Consider the following 19,711-nt stretch of genomic DNA (forward strand, 5'->3'; position numbering starts at 1 on the left):
GTATATGTATTTTAATGCTCGTAGACTTTAAAACATTGTTTGGCAAGTAACCGTTCAAAATACGAATGTACTCACCGGAAGCAGACATGTACAGACATTAAGGCCTATCTTTTCCAGAGACGATCATTGACAAGAGGAACGGAATCCCGTACGCTTCTGAGGGCGACAAGTCTTACCAAGCCGTGGAATACTCCCCAAGCTTCCACAAGGGAGGATCACATCTCCCCCCGCCGCAGTTCGGGTGAGTCACGTGGTTAATACAACTATATAGAATGGGGGGGGGGGGGGGCAATCGAGTTCCATAAAAAATTATTTTGTTTCTTAAAAATTTGTGAAGTTGTCTTACTTTTCAACTCAAATAATATCTATATAACCCGTTACAACACACCCCACACACAGTACAGATATCCTTATATCAGAAAATTTCAGCTAGACAGAAACTAAAAGGAACTGCGAATAGTACACTGTGTATGTAAAGTAACAATTCTGCGATTCTGATCAAATTTAAATGTTGAAAGTTCATGTACCTCAACTCTTGTACACAGGCGATTCCAGAATATTCTTTCTAACGACCTTGACCTCTGACCTTTAACCTGAAACCATGTGTAACAAGAGTTTTATAAGCGTATCTAACACGGACGTCTGACACACTTGGATGGTGATTTAATTCAGATCTTATCAGACTTACTGTGTACATACGTAAATTTTTGAGGCGAGGTTATAAGATTGGAATGCAGATTCCTGTCCTGCCTCTGTTAGGAGTATGCTTGTGTTACAACCTTTTTTCTTCAAATCAGCTGATTGTGGAGGTTGTATATTTGAATGACTACCTAGTTCGTTGTTCGTGTAGTTTGATAAAGACATCACCAGAACTATATAATGCGGGGAATTTTAAGTTAGATTGTTTTCCTTTCAAACCATGAATTAATTGTCTCTATGGTGTGTCAGAGCCGTCGTTTAAATTTCAAATGACTTCCGCGCATCCTCCCAAGGATTTGATTTTCTAGACAGTTTATTCCGCACCATTATTTCTCAATAGAATCAGATGAAGCCCTTCATTCATTTCGTTTCCTCGTTATTCTTACTGGAGAAGAGATATTCAAATTAGCTGCTGATTCCAAAAAAACTTTATTATTTGTATATTGAAAAAGAAAATAAAAGCATGACATCGAAGTCAAATATCAAACTCAACATATTTCTGTTGAACTCTGGGAAACGCTGCACTGTGCAATATCCTATACGGTGGGCGGTAGGTTCTTCCATGAAATTAACAATCATCTCGGCGAAATTGATCAGTTTTTATTCATACATGTATATTTGTAGTTTTATGTCCCTTCTAGAATCTTTCAGAGATGTTCCTCAATTTAGGCAAAATGCCACAAATTTAGGTCAGGACATTTAGTAATGATGGTGTCTCTTCTGCACCGTACCAAAGCCAAAGGTGACCTCCGACAAAGATTTTAAAGGTCGCACCCTATAATTTGACCTCTGACAAAAATTTTAAAGGCCTCATCCGATAATTTGACCTCGGACAAAAATTTTGAAGATCTCGTCCGATTTTGTTACCTCGGACAAAGATTTTAAAGGTCTCGTCCGATTTTGAAAGTCCAACGCATGTGTAACAAACAGTTGTTACCTTTTTTTAAACAGTTAAAGTTAGAACCACGACCTTCCTCCGATCTCAAAGCGAGCGTTCGACCGGTTGAGCTACCGCCCCCCCCCCTCCCTAAAGTAAATTACAACACAATTGTACATAAATCTGTATCATTCGAATACTGATACACGTTATGTGTGTGGTCGATAATAAATTGTCTCTATGAATAATGTCAAAATACAAACATTGATGAAAACAAAAATTATTTCATCACTGATATCTGACAGATACCTGTACACAGGCAATAGACATCTAGAACTGAAGTACAATCGCTGACTGAGGTGAAAGCAACATTAGATTTCCCAACGGAAAATCCCCCAACGTAATCTTATAAGTGACGTAACTATCAGCACTAAAATCTCACAAGGGCAGACAAACAGAGACGAGGTTTATTTGATATTACGGAAATAGCCGAGTAGTTACGAGTGAAAACGAACTTCTATGTGACACGTGACTTGTACATATCATATATGCATCCATGAACAATCATAGAAATAAACCAACACAGTTGTGTTAACGGACTGTCGTAACTATGGTTTCTATATCGATCTCAAAAATTGAATTCCCGCTTTCTTTAAATACATTGCATGTTATTACATTATCATAAAAAAAAAAAAAAAAACATTTGAATTCAAAACGAAGCTAATTTTCATTTCAATATACCTTTTGTAATTTTCCAAAACGTGCAATATTATTCGTGTAACCGCTTTATATGAATTTTATATAATCTACATTGCCGTCACATACATGTAGGTAGCTGTATACAAATGTAGACTAATGTAGAAGTACAAGTGTATACAAATGTAGAGGTACAGGTGTATACAAATGTAGATACGGCTGTGTACAAATGTAGAGGTACAGGTGTATACAAATGTAGATACAGCTGTATACAAATGTAGAGGTACAGGTGTATACAAATGTAGGTAGCTGTATACAAATGTAGGCACCAGCAGGGATCTTTTGACAATTTAGAATATTTCATATAGTTTCTCTATAAACTGTAGTTTTGTTTGAAGTCAGTGCAATATTTTGTCCGATAATGATTAATGTCTCAGGAAACTTTGTTTGATTAAGAAATTTTTAATTTTGAAAATACATGCATTGGAGGGCTTGAAATGCGACGCTAGTTTCAAATTAAGCATGCCAGCGTGAAGCATTGCAGTTTATACCCTCGTGTGTTTTCAAAAATAAAATTAATTTGTTATATGTACATTCTGATTTCTTTCCTGACGGAATCCACAGCCGTTATAATTTGTTATATGTACATTCTGATTTCTGACGGAATCCACAGCCGTTATAATGGACGCACTATATTTATCAAGATTCCTATTCGCGTTTTTTTCACAACTGATTGCATTCATGAGGAAATGACTATCATTACAATTTGTTAATGAAGATTGAAAACGTAAATATTGTTGTCAGAACTCTTCAAACTGCTTATCTTTTGTTCTTCAAATTTTATAGCCGAGTCAGGTATTTACAAAATAATTGTTTGTGTGAAATTAACAGTGTTACAGAACTTAATGTCATTGACAGGTTTTATGAATTAACAGTTATACAAAACTTAATGTCACTGACAGGTTTAATGAATTAACAGTTATACAAAACTTAATGTCATTGACAGGTTTTATGAATTAACAGTTATACAAAACTTAATGTCACTGACAGGTTTTATGAATTAACAGTTATACAAAACTTAATGTCACTGACAGGTTTTATGAATTAACAGTTATACAAAACTTAATGTCATTGACAGGTTTTATGAATTAACAGAAATGCCTTTATTAAAGTAGTTAAATGTAGGTTTTTGAGAAATCATAAATAATGTATATGTGCATTTAACATGCATGATGAAATAAGGCTTTTAACATATATTATTGAAGTACATGTATTTAATTATAAGGTAGATATAATTAAGTGTAACAGATGCAATTATAGACAAATTACTATTTTTAAAAAATGTAGTCAATCAAATTACTATTATAAAACAATTCATATAGACATCATTCAAATACACTTTAAAATTTCATGAAAATCACCATTCCTTGAGGATTATAAATACACGCTGTTATTTGTGTTTTTAAAATGATTGTTATATGAAATGCTTTTTTTTTTTCGTCATTAATGGTCTTATTAAATCTATGGTGCTACATGTGTGTAATTAGTGTTTTTCGTCATTAATGGTCTTATTAAACCTATGGTGCTACATATGTGTAATTAGTGTTTTTAAGATACAATGTACGTTCGTCGTCGAAATAAAGCCAAAATAATATATATGTGTTTCCGGTTTCCCGAGCCTATCTACTAGTTGTTTGTTTTTTTTTTTGTTTTTTTTTTTTTTTTTTTGCTGCCAACCCTAAAGATTTCATTGGCAATAATATATATGAATGAAATAAAAATCTGCAATATTTTTCTTTTCTCGTTCGAATTTGTCTGATTTACATTTTGACTACTATTGCTGTTCAAAAATTTTGAAAAGTAATTGTAATGTATATGGCCATGTATTCAGTGTATAAAAAACTAATATAGATCAAGTAAAATGTTTCAACAAAATAAAATGTTTTACCTACCTACGTTACATAATTATTTTTTTGGGGGGGGGGGGTAAAATATTGTTCAAAACTGTATCACGTTCATGGCAAAATGACTGTCATTACAATTTGTAGAGATACCAAAAGCAAAACTTTCTAAATGTGAATAAATCGACACTAAAACGAAGGCTGAAGTTATACATTGTACATGTTACATAGAAAATGAGCATCTGTCTGTTATTGGTGAAATTAGTTGAACAGTCTATTTATTAAGCGGTGCCAGTTTCACTTAAATGGTTCTCGGGGGGGGGGGGGGGGGGGTGACTATGTCGGCACATTTTAACGGAAGATTCATGGCGTCTAACAAAGTCATCTGATCTTCAGATTAACTTACACAGGAAGAGTGACGAGAAATCAAAGAAATTTAATGCTTATTATTGATCATTGCAACTCGTTACTTAAAATACACAAAAGATGCATACTCTTATCTCGTCCATCTAATTTTCATTCTCTTGCACTTTGTTTCCCTTAACAAAGAGACTGTTAGACAAATAAGATGGGTTTTTGGGGGGGGGTTTTTGGCCTAGATTCTATTTTTAGAATTAATTTCCATTCGTCTTCCAATACGATTACATTTCCTTAATGACATTTAGGGGACTGATTGTTTTAATATTATAATTAACTATTCTATTTTTACCACTTTAACGATGTGAAATGTTTAAATCATCCTCAAAAATCTTAAAATAACAGTGAAATTATCGACCAAACATCTGCTGCATCCTATTAATTAATTTAACAAACTGTTGTCAGCGCTACATGTATAATAACCATGCAATTTGCAAAGATTTAAAGTAACATTTCAAAGTCGTCAGTATATACGTATGCATTTGATAATTATCGAATGTTCATTAATTAAAATGTTTTCATACAATTACAGTGTGGTTCGAAAGTAAGTTCTACGTATCCAACAGCATGTACAGGGCATGTTCCTGATTCCTTTTGTTAGATACTGTATATATAGCTCTTAATTTGCATGTCTGATTTCATTTTAAGTTTGCTACTGTTGCATGGTTGATTGTACATATGTAGGTGTACTTCAATGTGATATTTTTTTTTCAAAAATAGTTAGCTAGTCAATCAATTTACTATCCAGAAATATTTTAACCTGTATCTGTTGAAGGTGAACGCCTTGTTTGCAGAATATAATAGCTAGAAAGCGTGCATAGCTTTGGAAATCTATTTTCCTACCCACCCACCCTCCTCCTAAATGGCTTAATATGTGTACTTTGTTGCCTGGAACTACCTAAATGTACCATATGTCCATACAATATTTTATTAAGTATACTTTGTCGTTACCTGTAGTTCTCTGATCAGCAACTTACATCTAATCACATTAACGTACGTCACAGAGGAATAACTTACATCTAATCACATTAATGTACGTCACAGAGGAATAACTTACATCTAATCACATTAACGTACGTCACAGAGGAATAACTTACATCTAATCACATTAACGTACGTCACAGAAGAAAAACTTATACATCTAATCACATTAACGTACGTCACAGAGGAAAAACTTACATCTAATCACATTAACGTACGTCACAGAGGAATAACTTACATCTAATCACATTAATGTACGTCACAGAGGAATAACTTACATCTAATCACATTAACGTACGTCACAGAGGAATAACTTACATCTAATCACATTAACGTACGTCACAGAGGAATAACTTACATCTAATCACATTAACGTGCGTCACAGAGGAATAACTTACATCTAATCACATTAACGTACGTCACAGAGGAATAACTTACATCTAATCACATTAATGTACGTCACAGAGGAATAACTTACATCTAATCACATTAATGTACGTCACAGAGGAATAACTTACATCTAATCACATTAACGTACGTCACAGAGGAATAACTTACATCTAATCACATTAACGTACGTCACAGAGGAATAACTTAATCTAATCACATTAACGTACGTCACAGAGGAATAACTTAATCTAATCACATTAACATACGTGTGATTCAGCGTAGAATTATTTGCGGTGCATTTGTTGTAATATGTTGTTGTTTTAGTTGCTCGTTGTGTGTTGCTTGTTGTGATAACCTTTGACCTTTGTGTTCGTGTGCAGTGCTAACTACCCTAAAGTATCTACGGACACCTGCGTCCCTCTTCTTCCGATTCCTAAGAAACCAAGGTAGGTGTCCATTTTGACCTCACAATGTGGTAAGTAAATGGCGGCGTCCTGATTCTGGGATTTTTTTTTTAATGTTGAAAAACCTTTCACAATATAGGATTTTCATATCTTAATTCTTTAACAATATCAGAAAGATTATTTATATAAATCCGTCAGAGAAAATCGCAGGGCGTCAAGTTTCCTATCAATTCCTATATTTTGGAGTTATTCCTTTAAATTCCTATATTTTGGGGTTATTCCTTTAAATTTCTATATTTTGGGGTTATTCCTTTAAATTTCTATATTTCCACAAAAATTCCTATATTCCTGTGAAATTCCTATAAATTCTTATAATTTAGGGTAAGCAAGAAATGTTAGATTCTGAAGGAAAACCAGTTCTGTATATTACAAACAATTTGTGCCATCTGTTCGTAACTCTACAACACTTGCTTCAAAATTCACCTCTTTTAGGTGCAGCGACTCTACCCAGCCCAGCTATTCCAGCTTTACCTGCTGGGTTTGTTTTGTCAAACAGTCCTGCAGATGAAGCTGTCCCGTGTTCTAACAACTGTTTTGTTTCAGGTTGAGTTTTAACAAGACTTAGAATTTTATGTTAGCTTGCCAAATGTGTCATTTTGTTAATTGACATTATTTCATTGAAACAATGAAAGTTGTAATTTCTGTTAAATTGTAAATAAAAGGAGAGTGTAGCGAGTGGAGGGGGAGGCTTAAAAGTCCAGAAGTTCTTTGTTTTTCGTGTCCTATATATTCCTATATTTCTGAGAAAAAGGTGCTATATTTTTGAGGTATGTCCTATATTTTTTGGACCAAAATTCACTTGACGTCCTGAAGTCGGATAATCTCTCTCTCTCTCTCTCTCTCTCTCTCTCTCTCTCTCTCTCTATATATATATATATATATATATATATATATATATATATATATATATAATTAACTCACTTCGGTATCGAAGTTTCAATGATATGTGTGATATCTCAACAATAAACATCACGATACGCAGAAGAATTCGGAGATTTGCTTTACACCAAAATAAGTATCGTATTAATTAAAGTCTTTTCACCAATCTCGTATAATTAAACGTCATTTCAGAAACGAATAAAATACAATTTTACATCGACTTCGTTTTTATTGAAAGCATCAATTTACTGACAAGGAAGTCGTGTACAAAATAAGCTAGATGTTAAGACGTGTTGTAATTTCCGGATGTCCTTGGGCTTCAGAGGTGGTAGAACATAAATAAAGTTTCCATTCACGATACACTTCTCTGTCGTCTTTCCTTACGTCACAATGGATTGCGCTTGTCCTCGCCCTTATCATCCAATCAGTTATCTAATTCCAGCAGTGCGCTGTTAAGTAATGGACGTTTTATTTGATGTATAATTGAAAAACTCTTAGTAAAAAAAAATCTTGTAAAATACTTGTAGATCCCGTGCTTTCATGAATATTTCCTTTTAAGGTTAATTGACCGCACTCTGTATAGATGTTTGTATCAGTGTAGTTACGCCATCATGCATTATAAATTTGCAATGAAAGTTGAATATAACTTGTATAACCTATCTTCAGTGAATCGTTAATCCAGAAAAGACGAGATGCAGCGCTCTGAAATGTCATCCAATCTTTTCGTATTTTGTGAGATTTCTCTTTTCTGTATCAAATTTTTACTTATCTTACAAATTAATTGTTCAGTGAATATAGATAGATAGATAGATAGATGTAGATAGATAGATAGATAGATATAGTTGAACTTCTGTATTTCGAACATCGATATCTCGAATACCATGGATATCGCGAAGGGAGTGAACAGTATATAACACAAGGGTTGCAATGAAATCTGAAATAAACATAACTGCCCAAAATGAAGAAATATGACACAGGGAAATTCACTATGTATGGATACCCCTGCAGGGGCTGAACTCACGACCTGCGAAACCAAATCTCCTAGCAGCATTCGACCAGCACGCTAGACCGCTCGACTATCTGTGTGCTTTATATTAGATATTTCTTCACATAGGGCATTTTTGCTTATTCAAGAGTTCATTGCAATCTTTGTGCTTTATAGAATATTTCAAATGCAGAGTGTATCTCGCGTGATCCTCTTAAATTCACGTCGAATGACTATCCCATTTCCATTCTCGATGACCGATTAGTGTGTGACTGCATGGCAAGAATTCCATCGTCATCGAAAAAGCAAGTTTTCTGACGTGCCTAATGTTTAATGAATTTATATATACGTATATGAAGATTTCACATACATAGGAAATCATCTGATTTCTTTTTTCTATATTTTTCCTATACCACGGACTTTTTTATTCATATATATATATATATATATATATATATATATATATATATATATATATATATATAATGTGTAATCTGTAATGAGTATGTATTGATAACGGAGGTTCATGCATATAATAAGTGAAATAATGATGAAATATGAATTGATGATTGAAATGTACATGCATTGTGACGTTGTGCTAATGGTTTTCGGGTTTGGTTTTTTTACTTTCCAGGGATACGTTCCGGGAGATGGACAAGCGTAGACAGATGTCGGAGGAGATTGACTCCGTGCGGGGATTAGAATCCTGGGAACCCGCTAAGCCAATTCACCAAGCTCTAATCCCGGAAGATCCCCCGGCCAAGAAATAAACAACTGTCAGCTGATACCGGGGGCCGGACGCTTCCCGTCAAATTTGCCTTCATCAGCGATTTTTGTTGTCCGCCTAATAAGTTTCTTCCATTTTAGACATGCTAATAGCAATGCATTATGTTTTATCAGAAGTTTCTTCTTTGTCACTACTTTGATTCAAATCTTGATGTGAAATAACGTCGAAAAACTGAAACTCTGTTCTTATTTTCATGTACATTTATAATCTTAGAATTTTGTGATGTCACTATTGAGTGAAATTGGACTACATTTTTGTATCTAGTATCAAGATGACCTGATTCGGAAATATTTCTGATTTTGAAGCGTCCACATATGGTGGGGTCTATATCTTACCACACACAATGTATCCTTTTATTATATATTTACCTTAACATACGCATTAATTCCTAACGTATGACCTTACAAGAATCAGTATTATGTATTTTGTACTCTGTAGTAGCCCAATAATGACAATGGACTGCCAAAGCGACACTAGTTATTTATCAGGGCGTACCACAGGTTTTTTTTCTTCTTACATATAATGTTGTTTAAGACTAACTTTATGACCACCAACCATAGAAGTAGTCTGGTAATGTTTTGCAATCAGTGAAAAGCATAATAATTTTTCTTGTTTTAGCATTTGGGGGGGGGGATTCTCTGTTTTATTAATCAATGAAACGCTCAGTTACGCAGTTGTTGGTTATACGCTCAGTTACAATAAATAGTTCACAGATTTGTTGGGGAAAATGTCCCAAAATTGTTTAAGCTGTAAGAATTCTGCTATTTTAGAATCTTAAGGAAGATATTTATCTGACATCTTAAGTTACGGTAAATATTTATCTGACATCTTAAGTTACGGTGTATTTATCTGACATCTTAAGTTACGGTGTATTTATCTGACATCTTAAGTTACGGTGTATTTATCTGACATCTTAAGTTAGGGTGTATTTATCTGACATCTTAAGTTACGGTATATTTATCTGATATTTTAAGTTACGGTGTATTTATCTGACATCTTAAGTTACGGTGTATTTATCTGACATCTTAAGTTAGGGTGTATTTATCTGACATCTTAAGTTACGGTATATTTATCTGATATCTTAAGTTACGGTGTATTTATCTGACATCTTAAGTTACGGTGTATTTATCTGATATCTTAAAAGTTACGGTGTATTTATCTGACATCTTAAGTTACGGTGTATATATCTGACATATTAAGTTACGGTGTATTTATCTGACATCTTAAGTTACGGTGTATTTATCTGACATTTTAAGTTACGGAGTATTTATCTGACATCTTAAGTTACGGTATATTTATCTGACATTTTAAGTTACGGTGTATTTATCTGACATCGAGTCGAGAAAATATAACTATGGTGTATATTTAATGTATTGTTTTTCCGTCCATTTACAGACAAATGTCATGTATCATATTTCTTTATGCACTTTTTGTGTACGTGTTCTGTCAATATTAATTGGGAAATAAAACTTTCAAAGTAACAGAGTATTAAATGCAGAATATGCCTCCGCCATTTCATTGATGAAGAGGGATGTTGTTATTATCTATTGTTGCACTGTTTTGGGAATGTTAAATGTGTGTATATTTTTATTCTTTTTATATATTTTATGTATATTTTCTTTACACAGATTGAATTATTTTTTATACAGTTACATGTATTATAGAATTTTCCATGACAAACTCAGTAGATGTTGTCAGTATTGCTCAAACAGTATTTTTAATATTTTCGTTGAACACCAAATTTTCCCTGCTTTTGTGTTTGTGCCCGCCCTCGAAATCATGTAGTTAACTATATACAACGCGTACCCATAGAGAAAGGACATCAAGTCACTTTCCATCAAATTAGATAACAAAAACGTATTCGTTTGTTTTAATTTTTTATCATTAATTGATTTTATAAATCCGCGACATTTGATGTTCGCTAAAAGACACCACAGAATTGGTTGGAAAACAATTATTTGACTTGTTACGCGTTTATTTCCGTCAATGATAATTAAGACTAACAAGATTTTATCATCATAGTAAAGATGTGTTTGCTTCCTTTTAGATCTGTAATGGATGTTTTGCAAAATGATATATATTATACCTGTATTGAACATTCACGAATCCCCGTATAGTGCAGTGAGAAATTGAAGCCAAAAATTAACACAGCATTTTCTATTATTACCAAAGCTTTTAAAAGCATAAAAACATTTTTCTTCATTATTTTGTTAGAAGTTTTGCACAGTGTGATTATATATGATGGGTATTTGATTTACATTGTATTCATAATTATACTAAAATTTGTTGGAGCAGAAAAATTCACTTCACGTGTATGTATAGTTGTAAAAATCATGAAATTTTAATCTTGTAATGTTATTCACTATGAACAAATCTGTGATCCGAATCCTCCATGTTCAAGAAATAAAATCAATCTTAACAAAATGCAGGTCTTTGCCTCTTTTGTTTCTTCGTATGTCTCTTGAATTTTATCTATGTAAAACTCTGTCTGTCATCAAGGTTAAACTTCATCTTCATAAAGACCACGGAGATTTTGATTGGTTCCTAAACTATGCAATTATTTCATAATTGTTGCTTTCTTCTTGCAACAAATGCAGAAAGTTATATGTACATGTAATTATGCTTTAATATGTTTGCATGGTACGTCTCGGCTACATCTACATATGTATATCTACATCAGTAAAACTTCACACTTCATATAGCGTTATTAGGACTATGGGTACATATGTACATGTAGTATGATTTTTATTTATGTTAAAGTTATTTTTAACCGGTTGCGCTGACTCGGTGGTTAGCGCGATATTTTTGTTACTAGGAAGTTGTGGGATCGAAACCAGTTCGTTCCTTGGCTATGTCAAACCTTGGCGTTAGTCGTACTGCATCGTATGATTATAGTAAACACTCAATCGTACGATTTATAGCGAATACTCAACTGTACGATTTATAGCGAGTATTCAATCGTACGATTTATAGCGAGTACTCAATCGTACGATTTATAGCGAGTACTCAATCGTACGATTTATAGCGAGTACTCAATCGTACGATTTATAGCGAGTACTCAATCGTACGATTTATAGCGAGTACTCATTTGCACGATTTATCGCGAGTATTCAATCGTACGATTTATAGCGAATACTCAACTGTACGATTTATAGCGAGTACTCAATCGTACGATTTATAGCGAGTACTCATTTGCACGATTTATCGCGAGTACTCAATCGTACGATTTATAGCGAGTGCTCATTTGCACGATTTATCGCGAGTATTCAATCGTACGATTTATAGCGAATACTCAACTGTACGATTTATCGCGAGTATTCAATCGTACGATTTATAGCGAGTACTCATTTGCACGATTTATCGCGAGTATTCAATCGTACGATTTATAGCGAGTACTCATTTGCACGATTTATCGCGAGTATTCAATCGTACGATTTATAGCGAATACTCAACTGTACGATTTATAGCGAGTATTCAATCGTACGATTTATAGCGAGTACTCATTTGCACGATTTATCGCGAGTATTCAATCGTACGATTTATAGCGAATACTCAACTGTACGATTTATAGCGAGTATTCAATCGTTCGATTTATAGCGAGTACTCAATCGTACGATTTATAGCGAGTACTCATTTGCACGATTTATCGCGAGTATTCAATCGTACGATTTATAGCGAGTACTCAATCGTACGATTTATAGCGAGTACTCATTTGCACGATTTATCGCGAGTATTCAATCGTACGATTTATAGCGAGTATTCAATCGTACGATTTATCGCGAGTATTCAATCGTACGATTTATCGCGAGTATTCAATCGTACGATTTATAGCAGTTAATCATGTGAATGGTGGCAGCGACTAGTTGAGTAAACAATCTGAGTGACTTGTGATTCCACAATTCCCCCTTATTAGCTCACCTGAACCGAAGGTTCAAGTGAGCTTTTCTGATCGCTTTTTGTCCGTCGTCTGTCTGTCTGTTTGTCCGTCTGTCTGTCTGTCCGTTTGTCTGTCTGTTAAACTTTTCATATTTTCGACTTCTTCTCCAGAACCACTGGACCAATTTCAACCAAACATGGCCAAAAGCATCCTTGGGTGAAGGGCTTTCAAGTTTGTTCAAATGAAGGGCCATGTCTCTTTCAAAGGGGAGATAATCACAAAAATAGGGTGAGGTCATTTAAAAATCTTCTTCTCAAGAACCACTAAGCCAGAAAAGCTGAGATTTACATGAAAGCTTCCTGACATAATGCAGATTCAAGTTTGTTCAAATTATGGGCCCGGGGGTTGGATGGGGCCACAATAGGGGATCAAAGTTTTACATACAAATATATAGGAAAAATCTTCTCAAGAATCACTAAGCCAGAAAAGCTGATTTTTACATGAAAACTTCCTGACATAATGCAGATTCAAGTTTGTTCAAATCATAGGCTCCGGGGGTTGGATGCCCGGGGCCACAAGGGGGATCAAAGTTTTACATACAAATATATAGGAAAAATCTTCTCAAGAACTACTGAGCCAGAAAAGCTGATTTTTACATGAAAACTTTCTGACATAGTGCAGATTCAAGTTTGTTCAAATCATGGCCCCCGGGGGTAGGATGGGGTCACAAGGGGGGGGGGGTCAAAGTTTTACATACAAATATATAGTTAAAATCTTTTTCTCAATAACCACTGAGTCAGAAAAGCTAATGTTTACAAGAAAACTTTCTGACATAGTGCAGATTCAAGTTTGTTCAAATCATGCCCCCCCCCCCCCCCGGCCACAAGTGGGGGGGGGTCAAAGTTTTACATACAAATATAGGAAAAAGCTTTAAAAATCTTCTCAAGAACCATTGGGCCAAAGAAGTTGACATTTACATGAAAGCTTTCTGACATAGTGTAAATTCAAGTTTGCAAAGAGTAGTTTGGGCCATAATAGGGACTAAGGTTTTACATGCAAATATATATGGAAAGTCTTCAGATATGGGCCAAGGTGACTCAGGTGAGCGATGTGGCCCATGGGCCTCTTGTTTATCGTCCCTCATTAAGACCTATCACAGACAGGTCGCTCTGAAGTTTTCATATACTCGTTAACAGTCCGCCATGTCACCCAGAAAAAGCTGGCTGAATAAGACTATAAAGAACCGGACATTTCTCTAGATCCTGAACCGTCCTGGTATAGAATGAGGCAACAACGGATCCATCATTTAAGGAGGTATACACTACATCGTTATAATGGCTGACTTCCTTCTTAAAACGTGAATGAAAATATAAATATCAGCAATATTTGTCTATTCCTTTCAAATTCCATTGCCTAGTTGAGTAGGTCAGCATGTCGACTGCTGATAAAAGAGAAAAAAAGCACGACGACTGCTGAACTTTAGATCGCGGGTTAAAGTCCTGCAGCCTTTTATTTATTTTTATTTTTTTTTTAGACTTTTCTACAAAAAAAAACTTGCAGTTTTTAACTACGTAAGATTAAAAGTTTTCAATTTCAAAATATTACTGTACATATCCACCACTATTCATCCATACTGAATTTCTCTGGTTTGGTATGGCACCGGTTTCGTCGTCGAGAATTGCGGCAACGATACCCGACTATTATTTACTTACTTAATCCACTTTGTCCCATGGGGGACATAGGGCAACCACGGTAGCTTTCCACTTTTTTCTGTCTTGGGCTATTCTTTTGGTTTCTCTCCATGTTTTATTGATGGCCTGTATCTTTGCATTGATGCTTCTACGTCAAGTGTTTTTCGGTCTGCCTCTCTTACGTTTGCCTTGTGGATTCCATTCTAGAGCTTGTTTAGTTATGTTGGTGTTAGGTTTTCTTAAGGTGTGTCCAATCCACTTCCATCTTCTTGTTCTAATTGTTATCTCAATTGGTTCTTTTCCACAGTTCTTTGTTGCTAATCGTATCTGGCCACCTCACACCAAGGATGTTTCTTAGGCAGCGGTTTAAGAAGACTTGGGGTGTCTCGATGGATGCTGATGTTTCTCTCCAAGTTTCGGACTCCTAGAGAAGGACAGATTTGACATTAGAGTTGAAAACCCTTAGTTTGGTACTAGTTCTCAAGGTGGTGCTTCTCTAGCTGCAATAATGTAGCCCTCTCTGATTTTTTTTTTTTTTTTTTTTTTTTTTTTAGGGAGAGGGCTACAACTCCTTAGGATCTCCGTAATGGTGCAAATGCGGGAGTGATTCACTCCCGCAACATTTGGGCTCATTCTAAACTTTTCCTGACTTTCTTTACGTAAATAAAATGATATTCTATGTTTCTTAGTCAATATATAAATTTACAACTTGCATCTTTAGATTTGTGAGGCTCTATTCTACCGTTTTCAACAATTTCGATAAATTCCAATTTCTCGATTCATATTTGTGCGCCATGTTTGATGTACTGAAGTTTCAACTTCCGGTTGTCAAGTCATTTGCATATGCCATATAAGGTAGTATTTACATCAATGGACAAGTATGGAGGCGAAAGCTATTTCGTCGGTATTGAAAAGGTTTGAATTTAATATCAAGTTAAAAACCGAACAGCAGAGTGTAAATTCTTTCTGCAACAATACGATTTTCCTTTCTTTGTCGAAGTGGCTCGAGTAACTACATTTTCGCGCTGATTGTCAATGTTTAGGCCTTTCATTAGATCCACCTACGAGATCTCGCGATAACAAGCATGGCGGAGCAGACGAAGAATTTTGCATGCTGTACATTATATTTAATGAAAAACACCTTTATTAGACATGCCCGAGCACAAAGTTGGTACTCCTTTTGGTGTAAACAACATTTGGGACTAATACACAGAGTTTATTATCGATTATTCATAAAATTATTTTGCACCATTACGGAGATCCTATGGAATTGTAGCCCTATCCCGAAAACGTCAGAATAAAAAAAAATTGGATAGGACTACATTATTGCAGCTAGTGCTTCTCCAAACTGGTTTTAGCATGACAAAGGCTTGTTGAGCTTTCCTTTTCCGAGCTTTTATGTCTTCGTCGGTTCCACCTGTAGTGCTGATGATACTGCCCAGGTATGTGAATTCTTCTATATTTTCTACTTCTTTGTGTCTAATTTGTAGTTTGTCTGAGCAGTTTTTATTGTCATTATCTTTGTCTTTACTGGATTGATTAGAAGGCCTGTTTGTCTTGCTGTTGATTCAAGACTGATGGTCTGATTTTTTGCGTCCTGAAATCTATGTGATAGCATACATATATCGTCAGCAAAGTCAAGATCTTCCAGGCGGTTTTGCATTGTCCACTGTATACCTTTTGGGTTTTTATATGCTGTTTTAGTTACCCAGTCTATAACCATCAAGAATAGGAGAGGGGACAGGAGACAACCTTGCCTTACACCGGTAGTGACATCAAACGGATCGGTCAGGTTTCCATTATGAACTATTTGGCAGTTATATCCATCATAAAGCTGTTGAATGATAGAGATGATTTTATGAGGTATGCCATAGTGTTTGAGAATATCCCACAGTACCTGGTGGTCGATTCTGTCAAAAGCCTTTTCGAAGTCTACAAAGATCATATAAAGAGATGTTTGCCATTCAATTGTCTGTTCTACTATGATTCTTAAGGTGGCTATCTGGTCTACACAGGAACGCTCTTGTCTAAATCCTGCTTGTTCCTCTCTAAGCATTTTGTCTAATTTTGCTTTAATTCGATAGAGTATGACATAACATAGGATTTTGCTTGGAATGGATAACAGAGTGATCCCTCTCCAGTTGTTACATGAGGAAAGGTCACCTTTCTTTGGAAGTTTAATAAGGAGCCCTTTTCGCCAATCATCTGGAATTTGTTCTTCCTTCCAGATTCTGTTTATCAGGCGGTGAAGGACTTCAACTGAAATATAATCCATGGCTTTAATTGCCTCTGATGGAATGTTATCAACTCCTCCTGATTTCCCATTTTTAAGATGTTTTATTGCTCTATCTATTTCATCTCTTGTAACTTCTTCAATATTTATGTCTAGTGGTTGCCCCGCTTCTATATCAGGTGGATTTGTCGGTGGTGGTCTATTTAGTACTTCCTGAAAATGTTTTTTCCATCTCTTAAGTTGTTCTTCAATCTTGGTTATTACATTTCCGTTTTTATCCTTTACCGGTGTATTGGTAGTCGGTTTACCACTCAGCTGTCTGGTGATGTTATAGAGAGTTTTGATGTCTCCTTTACTGCATGCTGTTTCTGCCTCTTGTGCTAGATGTTCTGCATACTTTCGTTTGTCTTTTTTTACAATTTTTCTTCACCTCCTGATCTTTTTGGGTGTAGTTCTCCTGTGCTTGACGTGTTTGGTGTCTGGTTGTAGCTCTTACCACTTTCTCTTTAGCTTGTCTTCTTTCCTCTACTCTAGCCCAAGTGTCATCTGACATCCAATGTTTACGTTTATTTTGGACATAACCTATGGTTTCTTCACATGTTTGTATAATGGCATTCTTGGTTTTCTCCCATATAGTATTGATATCTTGGTCTTCCTCTTCGATTGGTAAAACAGAGAATCTGTTTTGTAAGGTTATTTGGTAGTTTTGTTTTGTAGAAGGTTCCTTTAGTTTTGCAACATTAAACTTTTTCCTCTTTGGTTCTTTTTTTTTTCTTTGCTAGCAGCTTTACTTTGATGGTAGCCATTAGTAAGTGATGGTCTGACGCAGCATCGGCACCTCTTTTGTTGCTAACATCCTGCAGTGATGATCTCCATCTGTGTGATATAGCAATGTGGTCTATTTGGTTCTCTGCATTTCCTGCTGGGGATACCCATGTGATCTTGTGGCAGGTTTTGTGTGGGAAGAATGTTCCTCCTATCATTAATTAATTGACTGCACAGAAGTCTGCAAATAACTCTCCATTTTCGTTCATATTTCTTATTCCATGTGGTCCAATCTCTGTCTCCCTCCCTACTCTATCTGATCCTACCTTTGCATTTAGGTCACCCATGATGATAAGGATGTCACGTTTTGGTGTTTTATCTACTGTGGATTGCAATGTATTGTGGAAATCATCTTTTTCAGATTTTTCAGCGTCATTAGTTGGAGCATATACTTGTATGATGGTGGTTTTTTGGAATTTTCTTGCATGAATTTGTATTTGTATCAGAAGTCTTCGCTGCTGGTTTGCAGTCTAGCCATGTTGATATGCTATTTTTGTAGGTTTGCAGTCTAGCTCTGTTGATCTGCTATTTTTGTAGGTTTGCAGTCTAGCCCTGTTGAACTGCTATTTTTGTAGGTTTGCAGTCTAGCCCTGTTGATCTGCTATTTTTGTAGGTTTGCAGTTTAGTCCTGTTGATCTGCTATTTTTGCTGATTTGCAGTCTAGCCCTGTTGATCTGCTATTTTTGCTAGTTTGCAGTCTAGCCCTGTTAATGTGCTATTTTTGCTAGTTTGAAGTCTAGTCCTCTTGATCTGCCATGTTGATCTGCTATTTTTGCTGGTTTGCAGTCTAGCCCTGTTGATCTGCTATTTTTGTGGGTTTGCAGTCTAGCCCTGTTGATCTGCTATTTTCTGCTGGTTTGCAGTCTAGCCCTGTTGATCTGCTATTTTCTGCTGGTTTGCAGTCTAGCCCTGTTGATCTGCTGTTTTTGTAGGTTTGCAGTCTAGCCCTGTTGATCTGCCATGTTGATCTACTATTTTCAGTCTAGCCCTGTTCATCTGCTAATTTGGTAGGTTTGCAGTCTAGCCCTGTTGATCTGCTATTCTTGTAGGTTTGCAGTCTAGCTAAGTCGATCTGCTATTTTTATAGGTTTGTAATCTATCCATGTTGATCTGCTAATTTTGTAGGTTTGCAGTCTAGCCCTGTTCGTCTGCTATTTTGCTGGTTTGCAGTCTAGCCCTGTTGATCTGCTATTTTCGTAGGTTTGCAGTCTAGCTATGTTGATCTGCTATTTTTGTAGGTTTGAAATCTAGCCCTGTTGATCTGCTATTTTCGTAGGTTTGCAATCTAGCCATGTTGATCTGCTATTTTTGTAGGTTTGTAATCTAGCCATGTTGATCTGCTAATTTTGTAGGTTTGCAGTCTAGCCCTGTTGATCTGCTATTTTGCTGGTTTGCAGTCTAGCCCTGTTGATCTGCTATTTTCGTAGGTTTGCAGTCTAGCCATGTTGATCTGCTATTTTTGTAGGTTTGCAATCTAACCCTGTTGATCTGCTATTTTCGTAGGTTTGCAATCTAGCCATGTTGACCTGCTATTTTTGTAGGTTTGCAATCTAGCCATGTTGATCTGCTATTTTTGTAGGTTTGCTGTCTAGCCCTGTTCATCTGCCATGTTGATCTGCTATTTTCTGCTTGTGTGCAGTCTAGCCCTGTTGATCTGCCATGTTGATCTGTTATTTATGTAGGTTTGCAGTCTAGCCCTGTTGATCTGCTATTTTCTGCTGGTTTGCAGTCTAGCCCTGTTGATTTGCTATTTTTGTAGGTTTGCAGTCTAGCCTTGTTGATCTGCTATTTTGCTGGTTTGCAGTCTAGCCCTGTTGATCTGCTATTTTTGTAGGTTTGTAAACTAGCCCTGTTGATCTGCTATTTTCTGCTGGTTTGCAATCTAGCCCTGTTGATCTGTTATTTTTGTAGGTTTGCAGTCTAGCCCTGTTGATCTGTTATTTTTGTAGGTTTGCAGTCTAGCCATGTTGATCTGCCATGTTGATCTGCTATTTTCTTCTGGTTTGCAG

At 35.6% G+C, this 19,711-nt stretch overlaps 1 protein-coding gene across 9 annotated transcripts in view; it reads left to right on the forward strand.

The window, feature by feature from the left end:
- The window catches only part of LOC125673673 (spermatogenesis-associated serine-rich protein 1-like), an 82,462-nt gene extending 70,962 nt beyond the window's left edge, over positions 1–11,500 (forward strand). For 4 of the 9 annotated variants that reach the window (XM_056159092.1, XM_056159094.1, XM_056159091.1 and 1 more), the window contains 4 exons: positions 118–241; positions 5,123–5,134; positions 6,342–6,407; positions 8,924–11,500. In XM_056159092.1, coding sequence (XP_056015067.1) covers positions 118–241; positions 5,123–5,134; positions 6,342–6,407; positions 8,924–9,059 — 338 coding nt within the window. In that variant the 3' untranslated portion in view covers positions 9,060–11,500. The remainder of the gene's footprint in view (positions 1–117; positions 242–5,122; positions 5,135–6,341; positions 6,408–8,923) is intronic. The other 5 variants (XM_048910354.2, XM_048910359.2, XM_048910358.2 and 2 more) reach the window with 3 other exon arrangements.
- Positions 11,501–19,711: the final 8,211 nt, after the last annotated feature.

This window comes from Ostrea edulis, chromosome 3 (genome assembly GCF_947568905.1).
Source record: "Ostrea edulis chromosome 3, xbOstEdul1.1, whole genome shotgun sequence".
NCBI classification, from domain to species: Eukaryota; Metazoa; Mollusca; class Bivalvia; order Ostreida; family Ostreidae; genus Ostrea; species Ostrea edulis.